General features: G+C 32.5%; 2 protein-coding genes across 3 annotated transcripts; one reads left to right on the top strand and one right to left on the bottom strand.

Annotated features, from left to right (window-relative positions):
• The first annotated feature begins 4,628 nt into the window (after positions 1-4,628).
• LOC114313283 (mitochondrial adenine nucleotide transporter ADNT1) lies at positions 4,629-14,358 on the top strand. The gene is made up of 8 exons (XM_082896176.1): positions 4,629-5,424; positions 6,618-6,666; positions 8,265-8,428; positions 11,132-11,169; positions 12,222-12,334; positions 12,442-12,555; positions 12,990-13,334; positions 13,919-14,358. Exons 1-8 carry the CDS (start codon positions 5,261-5,263, stop codon positions 14,000-14,002), a joined length of 1,071 nt encoding a protein of 356 aa, XP_082752302.1. The 5' UTR covers positions 4,629-5,260; the 3' UTR covers positions 14,003-14,358.
• Positions 14,359-15,432: 1,074 nt separating this feature from the next.
• On the bottom strand, positions 15,433-21,531 carry LOC114313320 (uncharacterized). 2 transcript variants are annotated; one of them, XM_082896170.1, is made up of 4 exons: positions 21,343-21,531; positions 21,081-21,194; positions 19,300-19,466; positions 15,433-18,884 (listed from the first exon to the last, which is right to left on the bottom strand). In XM_082896170.1, exons 3-4 carry the CDS (start codon positions 19,391-19,393, stop codon positions 15,703-15,705), a joined length of 3,276 nt encoding a protein of 1,091 aa, XP_082752296.1. In that variant the 5' UTR covers positions 19,394-19,466; positions 21,081-21,194; positions 21,343-21,531; the 3' UTR covers positions 15,433-15,702. The 2 variants fall into 2 exon arrangements, with proteins under 2 accessions (XP_082752296.1, XP_082752297.1); XM_082896171.1 differs by having other exon boundaries at positions 21,302-21,396.
• Positions 21,532-25,073: the final 3,542 nt, after the last annotated feature.

Here is a 25,073-nt window from a genome sequence, read left to right as displayed (position 1 = left end):
ATCTAGTGTAATCATCAACACAAACAAGGGCATAAGATTTTCCTCCTAAACTTAATGTTCTAGATGGTCCGAATAGATCAATATGCAAGAGTTGAAGCGGTCTAGTAGTTGAAACGATATTTTTGGATTTAAAAGAAATTCTAGTTTGTTTTCCAAATTGACATGCATCACAAAGTTTATCTTTTTCAAAAACAATTTTTGGTAAACCTATGACTAACTCATTTTTTGAAAGCTTGGAAATTAAATCAAAATGAGCATGTCCTAATCTTCTATGCCAAAGCCAACCATTATCATTTATAGCAGATAAACATTTAATGTTAAAATGAGAAGATAAATCATGTAAATCAAACACATATACATTCTCATGTCTATAACCTACAAATAAAGTTTTGTTTTCTAAGGTATTTTCAATAGTGTAATGAGTTTTCTCAAAAATAACTCTATAACCTTTATCACATAATTGACTAATACTAAGCAAGTTATGTTTTAAACCTTCAACAAATAAAACATTTTCAATAATAGGAAAGGGATTTTTACCAATACTTCCTACACCAATGATTTTACCCTTGCTATTGTCGCCAAAAGTCACATATCCGCCATCCTTTGGTTGGAGTGTGGCGAACATAGCTTTATTTCCAGTCATGTGCCTCGAACATGCACTGTCGAGATACCATCTATCGTTACTGGATTTTGTCTTGAAACATACCTACAAAAATTTGATTTCTCTATTGGTAACCATTTTTTCTTGGGTCCATAAAAGTTAGAATTTGATACCCTTGAGATATCCTTAGGAACCCACATCTTTTTTATTTCAGCAAAAGGATTTCTTTTAATAGGACATGAAGGTGAAATATGACCTTTTGTTCCACAAAAATGACATGTGAGATGAGAGTGATTAGAAGATGCATATACAAAACCATTTTTTGCAGTTTTTACTTTTGAAAAAGGTTTATATCCAATTCCGGCTCTACCAAAAGTACGGTTTTGATTTTTAAGAATTTTATCTAAAGTCTCTCTACCTTGAGTGAACTTTGAAAGAGTAGTTTTCAAGTCTTCAATATTTTCTTTTAAAATAATTTGCTCATTTTTTAAAGACTCGTTTTCTTTTTGCAATACAACTAAATGTTTTTCAGAAATTGAAGACTCTTTTTGAGTTAAAATCTCATTTTCCTTTTTCATTTTTATGGCTTCATTTTCTAAAGCATTTATCTTGGAAGTCAATGATTCATTTTCTTTTGATAAACTTGAAATTACTTTCTTTTGACAATTATTTTTCAAACTAAGTTTCTTAAATTCTGCATGTAATTCATCAAAAGCTAATTGTAATTCATCAAATGTAAAGGATTCGTCATTTACCTCATTTTCATTTCCAAGTGCCATTAAACATAGGTTAGCAACCTCGTTTTTGCAAATTTCGGTTTCTGTGTCGTTTTCATCACTATCTTCTCCCCATACTGCAATCATAGCTTTCTTTTTGTCCTTCTTGAATTTTTTCTTAAGTTCTGGACATTCTGATTTGTAGTGTCCAGGTTTGTTGCATTCATAGCAGGTTACTTCTGATTTTTTGTGATTTTCTCCTCTTTGAAAATCCTTGTTGTTGAAGTCTTTTCTGAAAAAATTTCGTACACCTTGTTTCTTTCTCACAAACCTTTGGAACTTTCTAGTGATGAATGCCATTTCCTCATCCTCATCTGAATCATCTTCCTTATCCTCTTGATGTTTCGAGGTGGATTTGAAAGCTATTCCTTTCTTCTTGTTGTTGTCCTCCTCTTCCTTTCCTTCTTGCATTATGAGCTCATGAGTTAAGAGAGATCCCATTAACTCATCTAGACTTAGCTTTGATAAATCCTTGGCTTCGGTAATGGCAATGACTTTTGTCTCCCAACTTTTTGGCAATGACCTAAGCACTTTTCTTACAATTTCAGCATTAGTATATATTTTGCCAAGAGAAGTTAAACCATTAATAATATCAGTAAAACGAGTAAACATTTGAGGAATAGTTTCATCAGGCTTCATTTTAAAAAGTTCATAATTATGGACTAGCAAACTGACTCTAGATTCTTTAACTTGTTCGGTTCCCTCATGAGTCACTATAAGCTTGTCCCAAATTTCTTTAGCGGTTTTACATGTGGAAATTCTATTGAACTCATTGGCATCTAAAGCACAGTACAACATGTTTGTAGCTTTGACATTAATTTGGGCCATTCTAGTATCTGATTCATCCCACTCATCTTCAGGTTTTGGTACCCTAAGTCCATCTATAGTTTTGGTAGGAATTTTTGAACCATTACAAATAATTTTCCAACATTCATAATCATTAGATTGAATATGTATGGTCATCCTAGTTTTCCAATAACTAAAATTTGTGCCACTAAATAGAGGTGGCCTATTAGATGCTTGTCCCTCGGGTAAGGAATAACTAGGGGTTGCCATGATCTACTCTGAGACGGTTAAGTCACAAAAACTAGAGTCTAGGCTCTGATACCAATTGTTATCCCAGATAGGCAACCCAAGAGGGGGGGTGAATTGGGTTATTAAAAATTTTACAATATTAAAAATAACACAATATTCAGAATTTTAATAAATAAAAAAAACAGAATAATAATTATCAATATAAAAGTAGAAGAGATAGAGAGAGAAAATCAAACACTGCGATTTATAGTGGTTCGGCACGCCAGGCCTACGTCCACTCCCCAAGGAACCTCCTTGAGAATTTCTTTACTATCAATTGAATAAATACACCACCAAGCTTGTGGATTTGGCACAGGACTTACTCTTATCTATTGAGCCTCACTCAACAATAAATGCCTTACCCTTACAAAATCTCTCACAAAAATAAGGAATAAGAATAAGTGGTAATTGAACCTACTTTTACAATAATTCTCTCACAAAGAGTAGATATGAAAGTGTAAGAACAAAAACTAGACTTAGATCTGAAAGTGAAAGAGCAGAATACTCAGAATTTTGGAGCTCACAGAAATATTTTCTCTTCAAGTTCTTGATTTTTTCTCCACATCCAACACCTCTATTTATACACAAAAATATACCCGTTGGACGCTCCTTGCTGACGTCATGGCTTACATAAGCACGCTCCTGACGTTATCGCTTACATAAGCACGCTCCTGATGTCATCGCTTACATAAGCAGGCTCTTGATGTCATTGCTTACATAAGCACACTCCTTAAATTTAAATAGTCAGCAAATGATAAGAATTAAAAAGATAAAAATAAGATTGATTTTTTTCTTCTTGTTTTTTTCAAACATGGAGCCACCGTTTTTGTAGACAATTTAATACAAAGTTCACAACTTTCAAACAAACAAATAATTTTCTCCATCTAGTTTATAATATATATATATATATATAACTCCATCTTTTTCTTCTTGTTTGATTATAATATAATATAATCAATGTAGTGTAAAAGATTTAATAGCGCACGTGATGTATTCTGCATATAATGTTATATAAGTTCTAATCAAAATTTTGCATACAGAAAAATCTCTATAAATAATATTTATGATGGATCTGAAAATATATGTCATCTTTAAAATATTGTATATGTTGTAAAGATTTTAAACTAAATGTATTTTACCACTCCATATTAATTTTGTCAAAATAAGACAACCCATAAATATCAAATTTGTCAAAATAATACAACCAATCAATCATTTTTTTCAAAATAATATAATTAATCAATTTGTCAAAAGATGAATAGTAATTAACCCTATTTTTCAAAAAGTGAATAGTAAAGTTTTTGAAAATATTTAAAATAATGATTTTTGTCAAAATAATATAATTAATCGATTTGTCAAAAGATGAATAGTAATTAACCATATTTTTCAAAAAGTGAATAGTAAAGTTTTTGAAAATATTTAAAATAATATTTAACATATATATTTTAAAAAGATAATATTATTTTATTTAAATAATATTTAACAAATATATAGATTTTAAAAAGATAATAATTTGTGTCAAATAATATGTATATTAACTAATATATTTTAGACATCATCAAAATTAAATAATATGATTAACATAATTTATAATTTAAATTTTTTATTTAATATATACTTTTAAATTAACAACACCAAAAAAATAATTTATAAATGTTCAAAAGACTATTTTACCCTTTTCTAATTTTTCACTAAGTAATAGCATGGAGGGTAAAATGGACATTTCACAAAATAATCCCATCCCACACCCCCATGGGATAGGATAGTCCCATGTTTGTGGGACTAATAATTCGGGGAGACTATTAGTTCGGAGCAAAATTTTTCAAACAAACAATGGACTATTAGTTCGATGAGATTAATAGTCTAATCCCACCCTCTTATCCCTCAAAACAAACATGCTCTAGTGGTCATATTACCTAGATGATAATACCTTTTTAAGTTTTACTAACTCAAAATGGGTTGAAAGTTCTAAACCAAAGTTGATGGGACGATGAGATTGGGGTTAAATTAGTTTAAATTTGATCCAACCCAACAAATGTTGCAACCCTAGCTACTAGCTAGTGTCAACCTTGGAGTCACTCTCAATTGCAGTTTCAAATCCAATCATAATAAAATATGAGCATACCCTAAATAGCCCCCTAAAAAGTTGATTTTTTTTTTTTCCTGCATTTTTATGTCTCTAGTTAAATTACTTTAATTTTTTTATTTTTTATTTTTTATTTTTGCATCCTTCTACACTACACGAACCTACAAAAACAAAACAAACTAATTCTTTTTACTAAAGACAAATATTTAGAAAATATATATATATATATATAGTTGCCTAAATATGCTTGGAATCTCTAATTAGAGGTGTCATTAGTGATGTGAGAGTAGGTCTTATCCATTATCAATGTCAATACTGTGTCTGTTTGTTTGTTTTTTTTTTTTTTTGTCTTTTCCATCTCATTAAAGATGTGTTTAGAACTTCTAAATTAGAAGTTTCTAGCATCACTGTATAGTTGTCAAAGATAACATTAGATTCATAAGGTCTTATTTGGAAAAGTAAATTTTTAGTCAAAAAAAATTAATATAAAGTTATCAAATATTCTGTTTATTTTTTGTACTTTTTTTTTAATAATACAAAATTTAAAAATTACAAGCAAAAAAAAAAATTATAATCCAAACAAATTCTTAAAAAATCTTATAATTTCGATTTTTAAAAAACAACTAAACCATTTCTCACGAAACCACGTCTCCTTCGCTTTGGATCGCCGGAGGTCGTGACGGCGGCGAGTTTTTCCTAGGGTTCCGGCGAGTTAGGGTTTGAATGGCCTCTGAAGATGTGGTAGCGAAGACAAGCGAGACTGCGGTGTCGACGATCGTCAATCTGGCTGAGGAAGCGAAGATTGCTAGAGAAGGAGTCAAGGCTCCGAGTCACGCGCTCTTAAGCATCTGCAAGTCTCTCGTCGCCGGCGGTGTCGCCGGAGGAGTGTCAGTTCTTACTCTACTATTTCCGAATTTTTGTCGTTTTCAATTTCACCGTAATGTAGTCGAACATGTATTTCGATCGCTACTAGTTCTGCTTATTGAATCGTTCGTTTTTATCAATTTGAATAGTTTGCTATCTTTTCGATGTTGTTATTGTTGATTTGAGACTTGTTTGAATGATAGATGGTCTGTGTTATTTACTGAATAGGCTTAAAATTGTGCATATACACAATACATATACGTTGTATTGATAGTTATGTGTTGGGAAAGTGTAATCTTCACTTATAAACTGTTATATATATATATATATATATATATATATTATTCATGTATATTTAGTCTGAGGAACCTGTTAATTTAAGCGTTACACTCTCATAGTATTTACTTATTTATAATCATGTATATCTTCAGTTTGTGTTTGTTACTTTGTTTCCCTCATTATTGTCTCGGCTGTTGCAAGCACTGTAGCAAAAATTTCGAAGGTGCTAGCTACTTTTTTTTTTGATATTCGAGTAGATTTTAGCCTTTGTTGGAACACCAGGTTCATAGCCACATGTTTTACTTTATTTATTAAAGACTTGCAGGGATGAGTTTGTGTAATGCAGGCATGAAATTAGGTACTTAATAGATTCGGTTATTTGTTGCATTTTTCTGGATTAAAAGTACGACTGAGATGAACTCCATCTTTGGCTTCTATCAATCTTAGCAAAAATGCAGAATAGGAGGCCATATATGATTGGTCTATTATATGCAAAATTTTAGGCCGTGGTAGCAGCATTTGTATTTGTTTATTGGGGTTGGATGTCCAAACTCTGACCACTTCTCTATGTTTTAGTGATACCGCAGTCAAGTCAATAACAGTATCAAATAGAAAACTACCTTTTTTTACATTTATATGATCATTGCTAATTCTACAATTTATACCCTTTCATGAATTTGTGCTGCGTAACGCGGGGGGGTAGCTTTCAAAATAGGCCAGCTTGTTACCTATGGTAATATTATATTCACTTCACATCTTCAACTTGATGGCAGAATTATCACACAGTACTTCCTCTATATCGTTATCAAGTTATAACGATTGCTACTGCCTAAAGGGTAGATACATAATTTTTGTTGATAAAATTGCGTAAGTTGGTAAATTTTCATTTCACCTAGTAGTTCTTTACTAAGTCTATCCTATATACTTCATGTTGCAGGTCACGTAGTGCTGTTGCTCCATTAGAACGGTTAAAGATTTTGCTCCAGGTAGAAATTTTGTGTCCAGCTGATTTCATATAGCATGGGTAGAATTTGTGTAGAACCTTTGCATTCACAGCATCATAGATATGCATTATTCCCATTGTTGAGATGCTTTGTTGTATAAAATGTTTTGCTAATGATTTCTATCTGATGGAGTTTGTCAATGCATGCTTTCCTAGCGGTGGTATCAAGGAGAATGTACGAGGAGTTTGAAGTGCACTACCTTTTCTTTTCTTTTTTTGTGTGTGTGTTTTGTTTCTAATTTAAAAGTTTGAAGGAATTTTCTTTTTCCTTAATTCTGCTTCTGGTTGCCCAAAGCTGTAGAAAGGAAAGGAAAGGAAAGGAAAATTTGCAATCTTCGCCGGAACCCCAATTCTTTTGGAGCATTATGTCACCTTCCAAATGCTGTGAAAAAAGAGGTTTTGGAGGTTTTGAAGTACTTGGTTATGAAACAATTCTAGTTTAATTAATTAAAAATTAAAACAAAACATTCCTACACCCCACAACCACGTCACCATCCTCGTTACCATTATAATGACTGCAACCATTATTTGAAACCTTGAGTGTAACTTTAGCAAAACTATAAGTATGAAGAGAGAGTAATACTTGAGGAGTACAAGAAAGGTCCTTTTCGATATCTTGGATCAATAATTCATATAAATGGAGAGATTGAAGATTACACGACCCATAGAACTAGTTGGGATGGATGAGATGGAAGAGTGCATCAAGAGTGTTGTGTGATTGTAACATTTCTATTAAGTTAAACAAACTGCTATGGTTATGGTACAGAATTTACTTATAAAAAATGGTGTATGGTATTGAATGTTGGGTGGTTAAGGAAAAATATGTTCAAAAAAGAGTAGTTGAAATGAAAATGTTGAGATGGATGAGCGATGTTACAAAAAAGCTAAAATAAGAAATAAGCCCATTGGCACCAGTCAAAGACAAGACAAAGAAAAAATTATCCAGACCTAACATGTGTGTAAGGTGATAAGTAAGGACTTGACTATCTTAAACTTAACTAAGGATATTACTGCAAATAGAACCAATTGGAGAAAATAGATCCATGCAGCCAATCCCTACTAATTGGGGAAAAAAGGCTTGTTAAGTTGACCATGAAAGTTTCACACTAATAGGAACCAATTTGCATTTTATTTTTATTTTTTTTTGTCTTGGTAAAACTTTTGCCAAAGATGATTTTGCCTAACAAAAAATTTTATGATATGTAATCAAAATCAAAATCCCAAGTTCTAAGTTTGGGAATTTAGTTGGACATGAGATTCAGCTATAATAATGTCGGAATTCCCTTTTGTCGCTTTATGTCTAGCACCTTCTTAAGGATTGAATCATTGAACCAGTGACATTGAAGCAAATTCATTGGGGTAATTGCTTGTACCATCACATACTTGAGGCACTAGCAGTCATCAATTTTTTATCATGTTAAAAACAGAATTTCCATAGCATTTGCTAAGAATGCTTCTTGCAAACTCAGAAAGATTCTAGTTTGGATAGTTTATTCTCTGTCATTTGTTGTTGCCTTATTTTATTATTGTACCGTGCATGGAAAAAAAATGTTACGCATTTATTTGGTCCTAAAAATGCAGGTTCAAAATCCTCATAGTATAAAATACAATGGAACAGTTCAGGGCTTGAAATATATATGGAGAACTGAGGGTTTTCGAGGATTATTTAAAGGCAATGGCACTAATTGTGCTCGCATTGTTCCAAACTCGGCCGTCAAGTTCTTTAGCTATGAGGAAGCGTCCAAGTATGCTACATTGCTCCCTTTTGTTCTATTTTTGCTGTTTTATTTGTCTCTGTTGTTCCTAATATTTAGAGCTTGATGGCTTGTTTTTATGATTTGGTTTGATTATTGCTATAAGATATAGGCTTTGTATTGTTGCATCTTGCAGACATTTGGATTATTTCTGTTTTTACTGTGCTCCCTCCTTGCAATTTTGGTGGAGACCTCCGTGCTGTGGTGCTATTATTCCATTTTGTATATTTGTCTTTTCTCTTTTTTTGAACATTTATGTTTGTCTTTTCTTATTCACTGGTTACTTATTACTTCTCTCCAAAAAATAAATAAATAAACAATTGGGCCTTGTTTGGTTTGTGTTTCTCAAAAAATTTTGAGAAAAATTCTCTACAAATAAGTTTTCAAAAGTAATCAAACTAAACAAATTTTTCCAAATTTTTTTTTCAAAACTTGTTTGGTTTACAAATTTTCCAAACAAATCTCTCTCTCATACACATCAAATCAATCTCTTTTTCCAAAACTCTCTCTCAAAATAATTTTTCAAAACATCTTTTGAAAAAAATCAAACCAAACAAATTTTCGTACTTTTTCTCTCAAAACATGTTTCTCAAATACAAACCAAACAAGGCCTTGGATTTCTGTTAACCAACTAGGCCTAGCCTAGTTGGTCACCATGTCTTCCTTAAGGCTTAGTCCCAAGAAGGTTATAGGTTCAATTCCTCTTAGGGAAGTTGAATTAAAGGTGTGCAAGTACTTAGTGCTTTGCCAAGGGTAGGGAGATTTTTTCCCATAGGTGCTAATCTAACAACTAACATTTGCCGATAAAAAAAAAAAAAAAATTGGAGTTGAAGACATGAAACAGTTATTTCAGAACTTTTTCATATTTCAATCAATTGCATAATGTTCTTGCTTCGACAAACTTAAAGATGGAGAAGGTTTTTTTACTTGTGAAGCACGAGTACGGGTATAAGGACTGGTACTGGTACAATACGGGTATGTCGATATAGTAAAATCTAAAAAAAAGTAGGGTACAGCTTGGGGTTGGTACGCTTATGAAAAAATATTTATTTTTAATTTAGAGTAATATAAAAATTAATTAAATGGTTTAATTTATTAAGATCCAACCTATAATTAACATAAAATGCCAAAAGTAAAGGTATGAATCAAAGGACAAATTACACTAACAGTCCCTATTGTTTGGGACTTATGTCACTTTAGTCTCTGACTTTTCAATTGCGACACATTTGACCCTGAATTTTGTATCTTGTTCCAAATAAGAACAATTGAAGATAACATTATTTAATTTCAAGGGTAAAATCGTCAATTTAATAAAATATAAACTAATTTGACAAAAATAAATGTCAAAAAAATATTTTTAATTTTTTAAAAATTATTTCTATCTACTAAAGATAAAATTATGTAAAATTGATCAAAATCAATAAAAATTACATGATTAATTTTACATTATCATCATCCAAATACATAATAAAAATTAATTTGGTAAAAAAAATAAATAAATTTCTAAAAAATTTATCAATTTTACATAATTTTATCTTTAGTGGGTAGAAATAATTTTTAAAAATTCAAAAATATTTTTTTGACATTTATTTTTGTCAAATTAGTTTATATTTTATCAAATTGACGATTTTACCTTTGAAAAATCTAATGATATCTTCAATTGTCCTTAATTGAAACAAGATTCAAAATTCATGGTCAAATGTGTTACAATTGAAAAATCAAGGACTAAAGTGACACAAGCCCCAAACTATAGGGACTATTAGTGTAATTCACCATAAATCAAAATTAAATGTCAATATATTAAATAACTTACAAACCATAGTTTAATTTTAAAATCATGTTGAGTATAAAATTAAAAATTAAAAAGAAATTTAATTAAAGGAGTTTCATCTCTGTAGTATAACAAAAATATTGTTTCAATTGAGGTACGGTACGGCTTGGATATATACTAGGTACGCCAAAAATTAAGAAGAAAATAATTTGAGTACGTGTTTCATGTACTTGGTACGTATACAGAAGTACATACACCCCGTAAGTATCCGATACGGGTACGGCATATTTTTCAAAGTACCCACGTTTCATAGGTTTTTACTAATGAATCAAAATTCAAAATCATTCCGTTTTGCCTTTCTTTATCAAATTGTTGAATTTCTAAATTATCATAGGGCCCTTATTGACATAATCTGAAGCACCCTTTGCTTTGAAGTGATTCAGCTTTCCACCGTAAGGCAAAAAGGGGATTGATCAGATTCTCTTGCCTCTGACTCATGGTGATCATTTATCTAAGAATGAATACACTTACTAAAGATCTTTACAAACTTTGCATACAAAGTGATGTGGCACCTGACTTGCACTTGCCACATCACCATGTGATTTAAGAGGAAACACATCAGCTTGTAAATTAATTTGTAAATTTTTTAGTTTCTATAGCACTACTCATCGAAGAATGACTCTGGTTAGTAAATCAGATTCCCTTTTGTAATTTTATATATATATATATATATATATATATATTTGTGTATTGAGCTTCAATATAAAACTAACAGTGGCATGCCTTATGTCATCCACATGTAGCACAAATATCTATCTATTCACCTTTGACCTGCATTACCTTTTGAAGTCTTATTGCACATAATATCTGAATTTGATTATCAAAATATTTTTTTCTTTGTGCTCATGTTTGACATCAAACAGGGGAATTCTATGGTTTTATCGGCAGCAAACTGGAAAGGGTATGACCTGCTCCTATTTTCTGTTCTCAGATTACTCTATTACTCTTTTAACCTTTAACAAAGCTATGATCCCTTTGATATGTTTCCTCATTCTCACATGTACTAAGTACAGATCCGCCACTGGTTTATTGGTTAAGGTCTGGTCAAGGTAGAAAGTGTGATGGATTGTGGTGTGTCTATGGCAGTCATAAGTTCACGAGTGCATGTGTTGATTGTTGGACTAGCTGGTTGATCCAAAGCAATCCAATTTAAATTGTACTAAAGTTGGAAGAAAATTGCTTGTTGCATTTTTTTTTTCTTTTCGTGTGTACGTGTGTGCAGCGGCCATGTTTTCTAAGAAGTCCACAGCCTATTTTTTTATTTGAAATTGAGTTTTAGTTTATTTCTGAATATGTTTCTACTGTTTGGGATAGTGTTCCATATAATAAATGGACTTCACACTTTGTTCGAAAAGGGCATTTGCCATTTTATGATCTCTAATAATTCATGCAGCTCAAATCCAGTTTCTTGAATGGAGTACTTAGGATAAATGGAGCTCTCACCAAAGTTAATTTCAGGGAACCTCAAAAAATTCAAAATTAGGAAAAACAGATAGGTCCTGTTAAATGACACCAAAAAATGTGCTCATTTTAAATGCTATCTGAAACACAATGAGTTGATTCATTTCAATCTCCTTGGGATGTAGGCTCTTTAACTATCAAAATTTTGAAGATTGTTATGAAGAACAATGCTACTAAAACAAGATATGATCTCTTGAAGTGGCATATAAAATGGGACGGGACAATTAGTCTGTGGAATGTGGACTATTTTTGTCTCTGATAAGATGTAATGGTTGTAATTTAGTAGTTAATGGATAAGAAATAGAAGACCAAGTGCTGAGCATATGAACACATTCAACTTTTGCAATTAACTACTAACAATGTTTAAATGAGGTTCACACATCAGCTCCTATTCGAGTCACTGAATTTGTTTTCTGTTAAATGTTAGGTTTGAATTTAAGCAATGTTGGCATGTAGAATAGGGTTGTTATTTCTCATTGTCATGTCATGCAGAGGATGCTGAACTCACCCCTCCGTTACGCCTTGGAGCTGGAGCATGTGCTGGTATTATTGCCATGTCGGCAACTTACCCAATGGACATGGTACGAGGTCGGCTCACTGTCCAGGTATTGTTTGGAGATATCTTTTGTATATTCAATTTATGCAGTTTTGTCTGCTGTCCTAATTTTGGAATTGATGATTTCACTTTTCATCCCTTTTTCAATTTTTGCAGACAGAGATGTCTCCTCGCCAATATAGAGGAATCTTCCATGCTCTTTCAACAGTTTTTCGTGAAGAAGGCCCTCGCGCTTTATACAGAGGATGGCTTCCTTCTGTAATAGGAGTTGTAAGTTACCCTGTATTGGTTCATTGATTGCTTGTTTATGTTGAAGTCTACAAGCTTATACATATAGAGTCCTTTTTCTGGGATTCTGGATGTACGTATAGCCAATCAAGAGAGGGGGGGAAAAGGGTATTAAAAAAACTGTACATGACCATCTCTTTTCTCTCTCTCACTCTCTCTAAAATTTTAGTTAGTGCCTTAGTTCTCTAGCTTAGTGCTGATGATGAACATAGATGGATTGAGTGTTACGTAATGAAGGCTGAATGTTGCATAATAGGCTGCACTCTAATTATCCTTTAAAGATGATGAATAAGAATTGGTTTTTCACATATTTTTTATCAAGGTTATCGGCTTTTTCTGTTTGTTTTATATCAAAGATGAATCATTTTCTTATTTCTATGCCAAGAGGCCTAATATATATAATATGATGCCTGTAGATACCATATGTGGGTCTGAACTTTGCTGTGTATGAATCTTTAAAAGACTGGTTGATCAAATCTAGACCATTTGGACTAGTTGAAAACACAGAGTTGAGTGTGACAACAAAGCTCGCATGTGGGGCTGCTGCTGGAACTGTTGGCCAGACTGTTGCTTATCCTCTTGATGTTATCCGGCGAAGGATGCAGATGGTGGGCTGGAAAGATGCTGCTTCAGTTGTTACTGGTGATGGGAAGAGCAAGGCACCACTCGAGTATTCGGGTATGGTTGACGCATTCAGAAAAACAGTTCGGCATGAGGGTTTTGGAGCCTTGTACAAGGGTTTGGTCCCCAATTCAGTGAAGGTTATTACTTTCCATTATAATGATCTCCGGATACATCTTCACCTATTGTTTTTGTTCGATTAGGGCTGCCAACAAGTTGAGCCGAGCCAAGTTTTGCAGAGCTCAAGCTCATCTCCTTTGTCTATCGAGCTCAAAAATGAATCAAACTCAAGCTTGGCTCGGTTCGGCTCATTAATGCTAATCATGCTTGAGCTTGTCTTGAAGCTCAATACTGAAGAAAAGGTTTGGCTCGACAATCAAGCCCGGTCGGCTTTTTTTTGTTGTTTTTTTTTATCAGTAGCATGTTAAATATGCATATATAACAAATTTTATATTATTTAATATATGAACAATATATTTATCCTTTAATTTAAAAAATAAACAAGGAGAGCTTATTCTAGCTCGTTTATATACATAATGAACCTAGCTAAGCCAAGCGCCGGAGCAACGTGATTCATATGCAACCCTAAGTTTGATCAAAGGAGGGTTACATAGGTTCGTTAGTTCTTAAGGCATTCTATAACTGCTAGCCAGGTTGATATCGTCTTTCCTTTATGAATGAAATTGTTAGATTAATATTTTAATGCGATTGCCTCACTCTTTAGGTGGTACCATCGATAGCAATTGCATTTGTAACATACGAGGTGGTAAAGGACATTCTTGGAGTTGAGATGAGGATATCTGACTGAAATCACAGGGAAGTTCGGGTATTTGTTGGACTTCCATGCAAATTTTTGCAAGACAAAGGAACAGAGAAGATAATCAATGGGCTCCTTTTTCTTTTCTTTCTTTTTTTTCTTTTTTTTTCTTTTTTTTTTTTCTGATGATTGTGAGGAAGTTTAGAAACCAATTTCTAGCCCAATGTTGAAATTGTCCAGTCCATATTTCTCCATCTCCTTTTGTTTTTAGGTTTTTCCTGATTCATATATGCACTACCAATAATAAGTTGTCAAGAAGGATAACACTAGACATCCTCTAGTAGTAACTTTCCAGAAATTTTAGCATTATCCTTTGTTAAATAATATTTCTGTATCTGGTTTTTAAATTGAGATTGGTAATTTGGTGTTGTATTTTCTTTATGCTTTTTGTGTGTAAGCTGCCTAGCATAACATGTCTAGCATTGTTTCTATTTCTTTCTAGAAAATTAGTAATGAATATTAGATTAGTTAATAAGTTTGTATAAATATATTAAAATTGTGTTTGGATCATAAATTTAAGTAGGGATTTAGAAAGTGTACTAGATAAGGTGTGAAATATAGTTATATTTTACTCATATATTGTTTTTCCTTTTTAAATCTCTATCCAAATTTATGATTCAAACACAGTCTAAGAAGATGATTTAATTTGGACCTTGTACTCATCCGAGCTAATATGGAATGGAGTTGCTTTCGAGCAATTCCAAGTTTTTACTACTGAACTCACCACATATGCTATTTTTGAAGATGACATGTAAGCTTTAAAATGAATTAAACTCGTCCTAGGCTGGTGAAAAGTTTGTTTGTAATTAGCTCATTATGTTTGAACGTTTTTTTTTATGATTGTTAATTTTTTGAGTTCGACTCAAACTCAACTTAATAAATTTATATGTATCATAAAACTCTTTTTTTTTTTTTTTAAATAAAACTATTTTAGCTCAATTTGTGATTATCCTAGTTAAAATTCATCTGAGATTGACTTGAATGTTAAACAAACCAAACTTTTTTTTAAGCTCATTTAGTTTTAATTGTTTGAAAAATTTTAAATAAATTACATTTTATTTCAAATTTTTTTGTTTTTAGTGATTTTTTTTTTTAAAATTATGTCATTTTTTTTAATTTTTCTAGTCTACCTTGTCTAGATGAATCTAAAGGTGAAATTATTTTTTACAAAAATCAAAATAAGGAAACAAATTCACAATTTTTTTCTCTCTTTTGTGGATTTTTTTTTTTTTTTAAAAAAAAAATAGTTCATCAAGTAGAATTTGGAAATTTAAATTTTTTAAAAAAAGGTTTTATGGGTAATTAAATTTATTTATTTTTTAAAAAAAAAGGGTTCATTAGACACAAAAAAAGAAAAAGGAATAAAAAAGTCAAAAAAATAAACTCCAAACCCCACTAAACTGAAATGGTCAACGATAAAGAGAGAGGGAAAGGGACATGAATGATTTACATAATTTAAAAAAAATTTAAGAACAGTGATGAATAGAGTCTAAACTTTTAGACATAATTGATGACGAAAACAGTACACAAAAACAGAACTAATTTCCTATACAAAATCTAAACTTGTAAAAGTTCTACCAACAAATGATATTGTCAAAATAAACCAATCAAATATCACAATCAACTACAAAAATCATAATAATAGACATAAATGCAAAAATAAAAAATAAAAATAAAAAATTAGAACACTCTCAAGTTGCCATTGGCCTTCTACCAGATAATACCTTTGAGAGCATTTCCTTGAGATCTTCGCATCGACTCCGGTGATAATCGATCCATATACACAGTTGTCTTATCGCCTCCCTCTTCTCTTCCCCGAGCCCCAATATCCCCTCATCCTTTTCACTCATCGTCTTCTCCAATTCCCCAATTTTCTCTTCAAGCATTTTAAAATTTTTGATCAAATTCTGCTTCTCATCCTCAGTGTTGTGCAACTTTGCTTCCAATTCTCTGATCCTTTCTCTCAAGACCAATTCCTTTTCTTTCTTATCTTGCAGTTGCTCGATCAGGACGCTGAGCTCATCCTTTAGTTGTTGTTTCTCGGTATTTGTCTCATTGACCCAATTCTTTGCAACTTGAAGCTCGTTTAGGATTTCATAAACACGGCTCTCAAAGTGCCCGTAGTCTTCCTCAAACTTGAGCATTACTGTGTCCAGTCCGGTCATGGTGTTGTTGACTTTCTCTGAGATGACTTTAATAATCTTGACTTGAGCTTCCTTGTAAGTTGCAATTGCTCCAGACAACCTATTAATCCTTTCTTCGAGCAACCTTTGCTCTTGCTGGAACTTCTCTTCTTTCTTCCTGTGGCTCTCTTCGTTCTCCGTCAGTAACTGTTCGGTTACTCGAAGTTTTTGGTTCGATAACCGGAGCTTAACTTCAATCGTGCTGACATTCTCGATCAGCGTGCTCACTTCATCTCCTTTCATTTCCAGATCTCTTTTCAAGTCTTCGATTGTTTCTTCCAATTCATCGACTTTCCTATCTTTCGAGTCAATACTCTTTTGCAACTCTTCTTCCATTTCTTCAATCTTCCTTTCAGCAACTTCGAGGTTTGCCTTGCATTCTTGAAACAAAACTTCGAGTCGTTTGTGCTCTTCTCTCAATTCATTGAAAGCATCCTCCTGTTCTTTTAGCATTCTTTGCTGATCCGCAACCTTGTTTGCTAGCTCGGAATTCTGATTCTCTACTTGAGTCAAGCTTTCTGAAGATTCTTGTTTACATCTCTCAATCTGCAACACCAATTGGCTTTTCGCAGAGTGAATGGAATCCAACTCCTGTTGCAGATTGTTAACCTGCGTTGTTAAGGCCATAATCTGAGCAGACGCTTCATTCCCGACATCCTCAACTTGCTTCTGGAGAGTAAATGACGACTCTTCTTGCTCAACTAATGTCTTCTCCAACTCGGAAATTCTCTCCTGCAGACCCTCCTTTTCTTGTCTCAAGTGATCAATGTCTTGGTTTTTATTTTCCATCTGCTCTTCTAGATCCTTCACCTGCATTGTTAGACTTTGTCTCTCTTCCATCATTCTCTGTCCATCCATGGCCTTGCTTGCTAATTCCTCTTTCAGATTTTCTATCTGAACAAGGAACTGTGTTATTTCTTGAGCCTTGTTCTCAATATGTGACTCTGATTCGGCTTTCTGTGCATGCAAAGAGTCCACCTCCATCTTCAGATCATTGACTTGTGCTGTTAAAGTTGTAATTTGAGCCGATGCTTCATCCTCTCCATCTTTGGATTTTTTTTGTAGAGCAGAGAGTTCGTTCTCCAATTCAGAAATTCGATCTTGCAGCCTCTCCTTTTCTGCTAGCATCTGATCAGTCTCTTGGTTTTTACTTCTTAGTTGCTCTTCCAAATCACTATTCTGGTTCTGTAGAGAGTCCAGCTCCCGTTCCAGGTCTTTCACCTGTACCATAAGACCCTCTTTCTCTTCGATCATCTTCCGTTGATCTGCAATATTTTTTTCTGACTCCTCTTCCAGAGTTCCTATCCGAACAATGTATTCTGACATTTCTAGAATTTTCATCTCCAGTTGAGATTCAAATTCAATTTTCTGGCTATTTAGGGTCTCTAGTTCCTGTTGCTTTTCATTGACCTTGTCCAGTAGGCCCTTGACTTGACCCGATGCTTCATTGCTATCACGTACCAATTGTTCTTCCAATTTGCTTTTTTGGGTCTGTAAGGTTTCCACCTCCAGTACCAGTTGCAGATTGTTAATCCATGTCGTCATATCCTCAATTTGAGACAACGAATCTTTCTCCTTCTCCTCAAGTTTCTTCAGAAGACTGGAAAGCTCATCAGCTTTCTGTTTTTCAATCTCTCCTTTCTGGGTATGCAGAGAATCCAGCTCAAGTTCTAAACCCCTCATTCGAGCTGATGTTTCACTCTTATGGGTCTCATGCATCTTGGTGTGACTCGCAAGTTCCTTTTCTCTCTCACCCAATTTCTCCCTCAGCTGGCTAGATTTGGTGACAAGTTCTTGTATTTTGTCTTGTGCCCCATTAATCTCAGTTGAGAGCTCTAAAATTTTAGAGGATAGAGAGCTATTTTGTTCTTCGGTAGCTTTCTGTGCCTGGATTAAATTTGCTACTTCCTGTTCTGAACACGCCAGCTGATCCTTTGTTGTACAGAGTATGCCTTTAAGATCTTCAAGTTCTAGCTGCAGTGTTTTTTTCTCATCATTTGACTGATTTGTCACGACTTTCAATTCTTCAGTAATTTTCTCTCCCTCTTTAATCCTGTGCAATGCGGTCTCTTTTTCTACCAATAGATCAGTTCTCTCTCTTGTTATGTCCTCCAATTTCTGATGCAATTCAGCTTCTAGCGTACTAGCACCGTCCAGTCTTTGATTCAGGTCCCTAATCTCAAGTAAAAGCTTTGAATTCTCACCATTCAACATTTCAGCTTCCATCTTTAAATCACTGATCATCTTCTCCGCTTCTTGGATTTTGTTCAAAGCCGTCTGATATTCCAAATGTAAAGCTTCCTTCTCTTTTGTAGTTTCTGTCAACTTCCTCTTCAAGTCAGCCACTTCTAGATGTGCACTTTGTAGTTCTTGCTTAATGTCATCTGTCACCTTCTGAAACTCATTTTGTAATTTTCCATTTTTACTGCCCTTTTCCTTAGAAGAATAATCTGAATCAGAGTCTGAGCCGGAGGAAGAAAAAGTATCCTTTTCTTGTTTTCCATGAACTTTTTCCCTTAGCTCTCCTGTTAGATGATCATATCGAGCATAGAGTGATTGGTAATGTTTGTGGAAATCCTCAATTAATTCAACAAGTGGCTCTTTCTTCGATTTTCCCACTGTATTCCCATCTTTTTCATCATCTTCTTCTTTGATAAGGTTCAAGATCTTCTGAACTTTGTCCTCAATCTCTGCAATGAGCAGGAAATTTCTGTTTAATACCGGGCTTCTGCTTTGAGATCCATTGTTTACAGAAAAAAATTGCTGAACATAAAGATGAAGCTATTTCAAAAGGAAATAAATGTCTATATTTGTTCATTCAGATTGAGGATTTTTCTTTTCTGCTTTTTGAGTATCCAAGAAACAATTCGGAGTAACTTAACTCAAGTTACAGATCTTATTTAACAAAACAATAAAAGACTATACAGCTACAAATCTTGAAAAATGCCATACATACTTCATCAATTTATTGCAGGTTCACATTAAAATGAAGGATTCAATATTTTTATTTTTTTGGTATGTGTGATGCTAAATCAGTAAATCGCAATCATTGTATAATGTTCAGGGTTTGTGTTTCCTTTTCTATTTCCTGAGAGAAGGATATACCTGTTTTAGTTCCTTTCAGCTCTTCATCTTTTTCAGGATCAACGTGACTTCCAAAAAAGGACTTAATCGATTCCCTCAGCTGATGCTTCCTCATCTTTACGTTGGTTTTGTCAGCAAAATACTCCTTAATTCAGCGTCAGGATGAGGCAATGTCATGGACTCCAATCCTAAGAGCAATTGAGAATACTAAACACAGTAAAGCATAGCCCACACATAAACAGACCAGTTCGAAATTTCAAATTCACAGGATGAACCAAAATCTAGAATGGCAGAAGAGCTTAAAACTTGCATTGACTTGTAATGTTTAGCTCAGACACTGAGGCATACAGTCAATGTTTTAGTTGACCATGTCTTTAACCTTGGTTTTTCCAACCATTGATGTCCGTCACTTCAGTGCACCCAATATTGATGAACTTAGGGCATTTCAATGATAATACATAATATTTTCTGGTACAAACTTCTAAAACTGTATTTCCCAATTTAAAAAAGATTGTAATAGTTACCTCACTTGCTAACTCATTTAAAGGCTTTTAGGAAGAAATTAGAAAGAACTTAACTCTCAAGTTCAAATAGGCAGGATATTAGAAGCAAAACCAATTTCTTATTATTACCAAAAAAAAAAAATGAGTAAATAATAAATTTTACTCAAAGCCATGTGATTTTGCGATATTAGATCAAGCATGAGATTTTGAAATTAAAACTTTTCATCATACTAAAATCAGAGCCCCCACCCACCCAAGTGAGTCGAAAGAAACATGTGATTTTGCTATCTTAGATCCTCAATTATATTGGTCTGGCCCGCGAAAATTATGGTCACCAATGAACTGAAGCCACGCTAAATGGAGTCATATCACACATTATTAAAATGTGCAAGCAAAATAGAAATTTTGATTGTTTCAAAACAACGTGATTCACAATTTTGAATCAATCAAGCTTGTGTTTTAGTGTGTGAACAAATTTAAATTCGGTGATCGGCATGAGATTTCGAATTTAAAACTGCTTTATCAGCATTTTCAACAACATTCTTATCTGGCACTTTCCAAAAAAATAGAACAGAAAATTCTTATCTGGCACACTCTAATCAGTTCTAGACTGGCCAAATTTGAATGCGAAAAAGACAGAAGATAACTCTGAAAGTGATCTGTTCTTTTCGTTAGGTTTATCATAAAAAAACGTAAGTCATCATTTCAAAATTCAAAAGAAGTTTTCAATTTTGCTAATTTTTACTGTTGGGAGATTTAACATTCAAGACTTTCAAGCACATTATTCAGGACAAAATTCACAGATTAATTATTTTTCTCAATTTTGAAACAAAGGTAAATCTGAATTGCACAAAAAACAAACAAACAAACAAAAGTCCGAGTACCAGATGATTAATCTGATCGAATAAAGCTTATATCTGGAAAATTCAAATTAAAAAATTGCTGTGATTTTAAGATTTAAATCAAAGAATAATCTCCGGCTGAGAAATCAACTTCATCAGAAGTCAGTCAAGAAATGAATCTCCGCTAATCCACAAAACAAATCCATTTTCCTCTACAAGAGTTTGATCTGATCCGTTCAAACTCGATGATATTCCTAGATTCAATCTACGAACCAAATCCGAACTTCAAAGAAGCACGAATTGAAGCTTAAATCCGAACTTCAAACCTAACTTCATCGACCACAACTAGACCAAATTAGATCATGAAATCAGAACTGAATTCGAAGTATACATAAAAGTTGAATCAACTAATCCAGATAATCAAAATCAATTGTAGGTGTATAAATCAACGACGTACCTGAGAATCACAGCTTCAAAGCTTCGTCATCGTGACGAAGAACCATGAGAAAACAGGAGTCTCTGAAATTGAGATTCAGAGAGAGAGTTTTAACAGACTGAGAGTGATCGTCTCCTGAATTTAATTTTAAAATATTAATAATTAATAATAAAATAAAAGGATAAAATATTTGAATTTGTGAATGAATTTGATTTGAGATTTGAGAGAATAATGAAACAAACACGAAAAGTGGTTTTTTTTTGTCTTGCACAGCGACTCATACCGCGTGTGTAGCTTCCAACCCAATCTGTGATGATGAGAGAGAAAAGGGAGAAACAGGGGATGGAATCTTTGGAGTTTTTTTTAAATATAAAGCCCTTTGGTTTCGAGATTATTACGGAAATGACACGGATCGTTCGATTTTCCGACCGTAATTTCCATGGATTTCTTCTCAAGCTTTTGTGGAATTATTATTATTATTATGCAATTATTTGATTTTAAAGTCATTTGCCACTGGACGGCTAATTATTGTTCTTCTATTTATTTATTTTTTAATTTATATGTTTTTTATAAATTTAAGATTCGAACACATATAGTATTCATATTTGTTGACGTGTGTCAGGAAAATTTTAAAATTAAAATTTGAGTGAATTACATTAATAATCTCTATAATTTGGAATTTATGTTACTTTAGTTCTTGACTTTTTAATTATGACACATTTGATCCTGAATTTTGAATCTTTTTTCAAATAAGGACAATTGAAGATACCATTAGATTTTTCAAGGATAAAATCGTCAATTTGATAAAATATAAACTAATTTGATAAAAATAAATGTCAAAAAAATATTTTTAAATTTTTAAAAATTATTTCTATCCACTAAAGATAAAATTATATAAAATTGATAAATATTTTACACATTTTTTTTTATCAAGTTAATTTTTATTATGTGCTTGGATGATAATCATGTAAAATTAATTTTTAAAAATTAATCATGTAATTTTTATTAATTTTGCTCAATTTTACATAATTTTTATCTTTAGTGAATAAAAATAATTTTTAAAAAATTAAAAATATTTTTTTGATATTTATTTTTGTCAAATTAGTTTATATTTTATTAAATTGACGATTTTGTCCTTAAAATTAAACAATGGTATCTTCAATTGTCCTTATTCAGAACAAGATTCAAAATTCAGGGTCAAATGTGTCACAATTGAAAAATCAAGAATTAAAGTGACACAAGTCCCAAACTATAGGGACGGTTAGCATAATTTACCCTTAAAATTATAAATGATAGAAAATTAATAGATAGACATTTAAAGTAGTAATAATTATGAGTATTTAACTCAAATCTGGACAAATTAGTTAAATCGGACGGTTTTTAATACTTCAGCTCATATGAGCATTTAACTCAAACCTAAACAAACTAGTTAAATTGGACGGTCTTTGATGCTCCAGCTCATATCGTTGTTAGTTGAATTCTCAATATGGCTTAGGCTAAGGTCATAATTTTCAATATGAAAATAAAATGAAATAAACTAAACTAATTAATTAGGTGTTATGAAAATAAAAAATAAATTAATTAGATGTTGTTAAACTACATGTGTATTGACATGTCTCGAACAATGATACCGGTATGAAGTTTTCTTAAGTTGTTAGGCTAAGAGTAGTGCTCACTCTCTTGTACTTGTACTTATACTTATATTTGGAGGATTGAATCCAAATTGTAGGTGTTTTTTTAAAATGAAAAATGACAAGTACATAATTTATTGCTATCCTAGGGGGAGGGCTAGGGAACGGGAATTGGGGTGGTCCAATCATTTTTGTATTTAGGATCTCAGGTGAAGATAAAATTTTAAGCATTCTATCTATTGTGTTGAACATAAATTTAAAATGTTTGTACGTTTAATTTATTTATTTAATATATTAACAATAAATTGAATACAAATTGAATTCAAGTAATCTGATTTATTTTACTAGAATGGCGATCGTCAGAAAATAAAATAACGGCATGAATAGGTGATAGTTGCAGCAAATGGTAGTCATTGTGGGGTGGGATAAAACTGAGGCAAACTTTGTTGAATTTATTACATAAATTATTAAGATATTTGATGCCATTGCAAAGAGGACGGCCATTTATTTTGGATTCCACTTTAATTTGAGTTCACTGCCACATTGTGCTCTTTTTTGTCTCTTTCCTTTGTTTTTTTATGCTGCTTTTATGCTTTGGGTCGTATAGGACGTGAGTTATAATCCACCTTTTAAATTACAATTCACTTTTTTTTCTCATAAAAAATTGATTATAACTATCTTTTTAAAATAGCCTTTTATTTTTTTCATTTGTGTGTTTCATTATTATCCCTCTTTTTAGTTTAAAGTTAATTTTTATATTTTTGTTTTTAACTTTTATGTACAACCTTATACTAATCCAACATTTGAGTGATCAAAGTGCTAAAAGAGGATTTCTTTTCTGCCTCGAATAGGTTTTTTTTTGTAGGTATGCTAAAAGTCTTTTTTTTTTTCAAAAAAATGCTCTGTTCTTTTGATTCTATTTCCAAGTATGTAATCAAACTGTTTTGACCAAATTCAACCTTGGTTTAATGCATTCATATATATAAATTTAAATCCAATCTAGACATTAAAATTTTAGCTATTAAATCTCAACTAGTATGAACCCATGAAAAATTTAAAAACACATAAAAACTAGCCACAAAATCGAATACAAAACGTATTTGAATAGATACTTTTTTTTCAAAAGTGATCTCTCCAATAAATTTGTAAAGTTTTATCCATTCATACGTATTATGTATTTCATTCTCTATTTGATTATAACTATTGTTAAATTAAAGAGAACAAGAAAGTATGAGAAAAGGTTGGGACCATCACTGGGGGAGACCCCAACACCCTCACTGGCTGGGTGCTGATTGGCCAGAAATTTTTTTTTTTTTTTTTCCTTCAATCACCAACCCCATGTGTGTGTGTGTGGAGGGGGGAGGGGGGTGGTGGGGGTGGAGGAGGAGTGGGGTCTCTATCAAAGTTGAGAAAGTATTTAGATTGTATTTTTCTTTTTCAATCGACAAGACTAATTACAAATGTTATAAAAAGTGGATCAAATTAGACATTCAACTATATAGTCAAGCATACAACAAGCTTAATAATCTCAAATTCATCTACACCCTTGTGGTACTCAAACTTAAGATCTCAACCACCGAGGTAGTAATACAACTACCCAAATATTGTCATCCAAACCACGTTGGTATTGCGGGAAAGCCTATAGTACATTTTGTTTAAAAAATGTATGGTACATAGAAAATTAATGGTTCAGATTGAGCCACATCATTAAAAGTGACCTAGTAAGCAGGTCACTTTTTATAGTTATGAGCCAAAATCATATTTGTTCATAATTAGAATCAAATTAATCATAACTTAGTTATGAGCTCTCATCACATATCTCATAACCACATTTCATAACCAGCACCATTTTGTTGATAACCAATATCACATATTTCATAACTACAATCACATATCTCATAGCTACATCTCATAACCAATATCCTTTAGCTCATAATCACACAACTTTTATCATAACCAATATCACATATCTCATAACATTAATCACATATCTCATAACTACTACTCTTATAGCTCATAACCACATCTTATAACCAATCCCCCTTTGACTCATAACCAACATTACATATCTCATAATCAACACCCTTTTGCGCATAACCACAGCACTTTGATCATAATCAATATCACATATCTTATAACTAATAATCACATATCTCATAACCAAACACTCTTTTGACTCATAACTACACCACTTTGCTCATAACCAAAATCACATATCTCATAAACAACAATCATATATCTCATAACCATTACATTACCCACATATCTCATAACCAACACTCTTTGGCTCATAACTAGCATCACATATATCATAACCACTGATCACATATCTCATAACACCCTTTGGCTCATAGTCACACCACTTTGATCATAATTAACATCA

Source organism: Camellia sinensis, chromosome 11 (assembly GCF_055761805.1).
Source record: "Camellia sinensis isolate YWXY chromosome 11, ASM5576180v1, whole genome shotgun sequence".
In the NCBI taxonomy this organism is placed as follows: domain Eukaryota; kingdom Viridiplantae; phylum Streptophyta; class Magnoliopsida; order Ericales; family Theaceae; genus Camellia; species Camellia sinensis.
This window is presented reverse-complemented; position numbering and strand designations above follow the sequence as displayed.

Bases quoted from the DNA above. Each gene is read 5' to 3' on its own strand.
- LOC114313283 (XM_082896176.1), top strand. From the start codon at position 5,261: ATGGCCTCTGAAGATGTGGTAGCGAAGACAAGCGAGACTGCGGTGTCG. The intron at 12,335-12,441 runs GTATTGTTTGGA...CAATTTTTGCAG, and splicing joins GAGGTCGGCTCACTGTCCAG to ACAGAGATGTCTCCTCGCCA. The intron at 12,556-12,989 runs GTAAGTTACCCT...TGATGCCTGTAG, and splicing joins TTCCTTCTGTAATAGGAGTT to ATACCATATGTGGGTCTGAA.
- LOC114313320 (XM_082896170.1), bottom strand. From the start codon at position 19,393: ATGAGGAAGCATCAGCTGAGGGAATCGATTAAGTCCTTTTTTGGAAGT. The intron at 18,885-19,299 runs GTATATCCTTCT...TGCTCATTGCAG, and splicing joins GCTGAAAGGAACTAAAACAG to AGATTGAGGACAAAGTTCAG.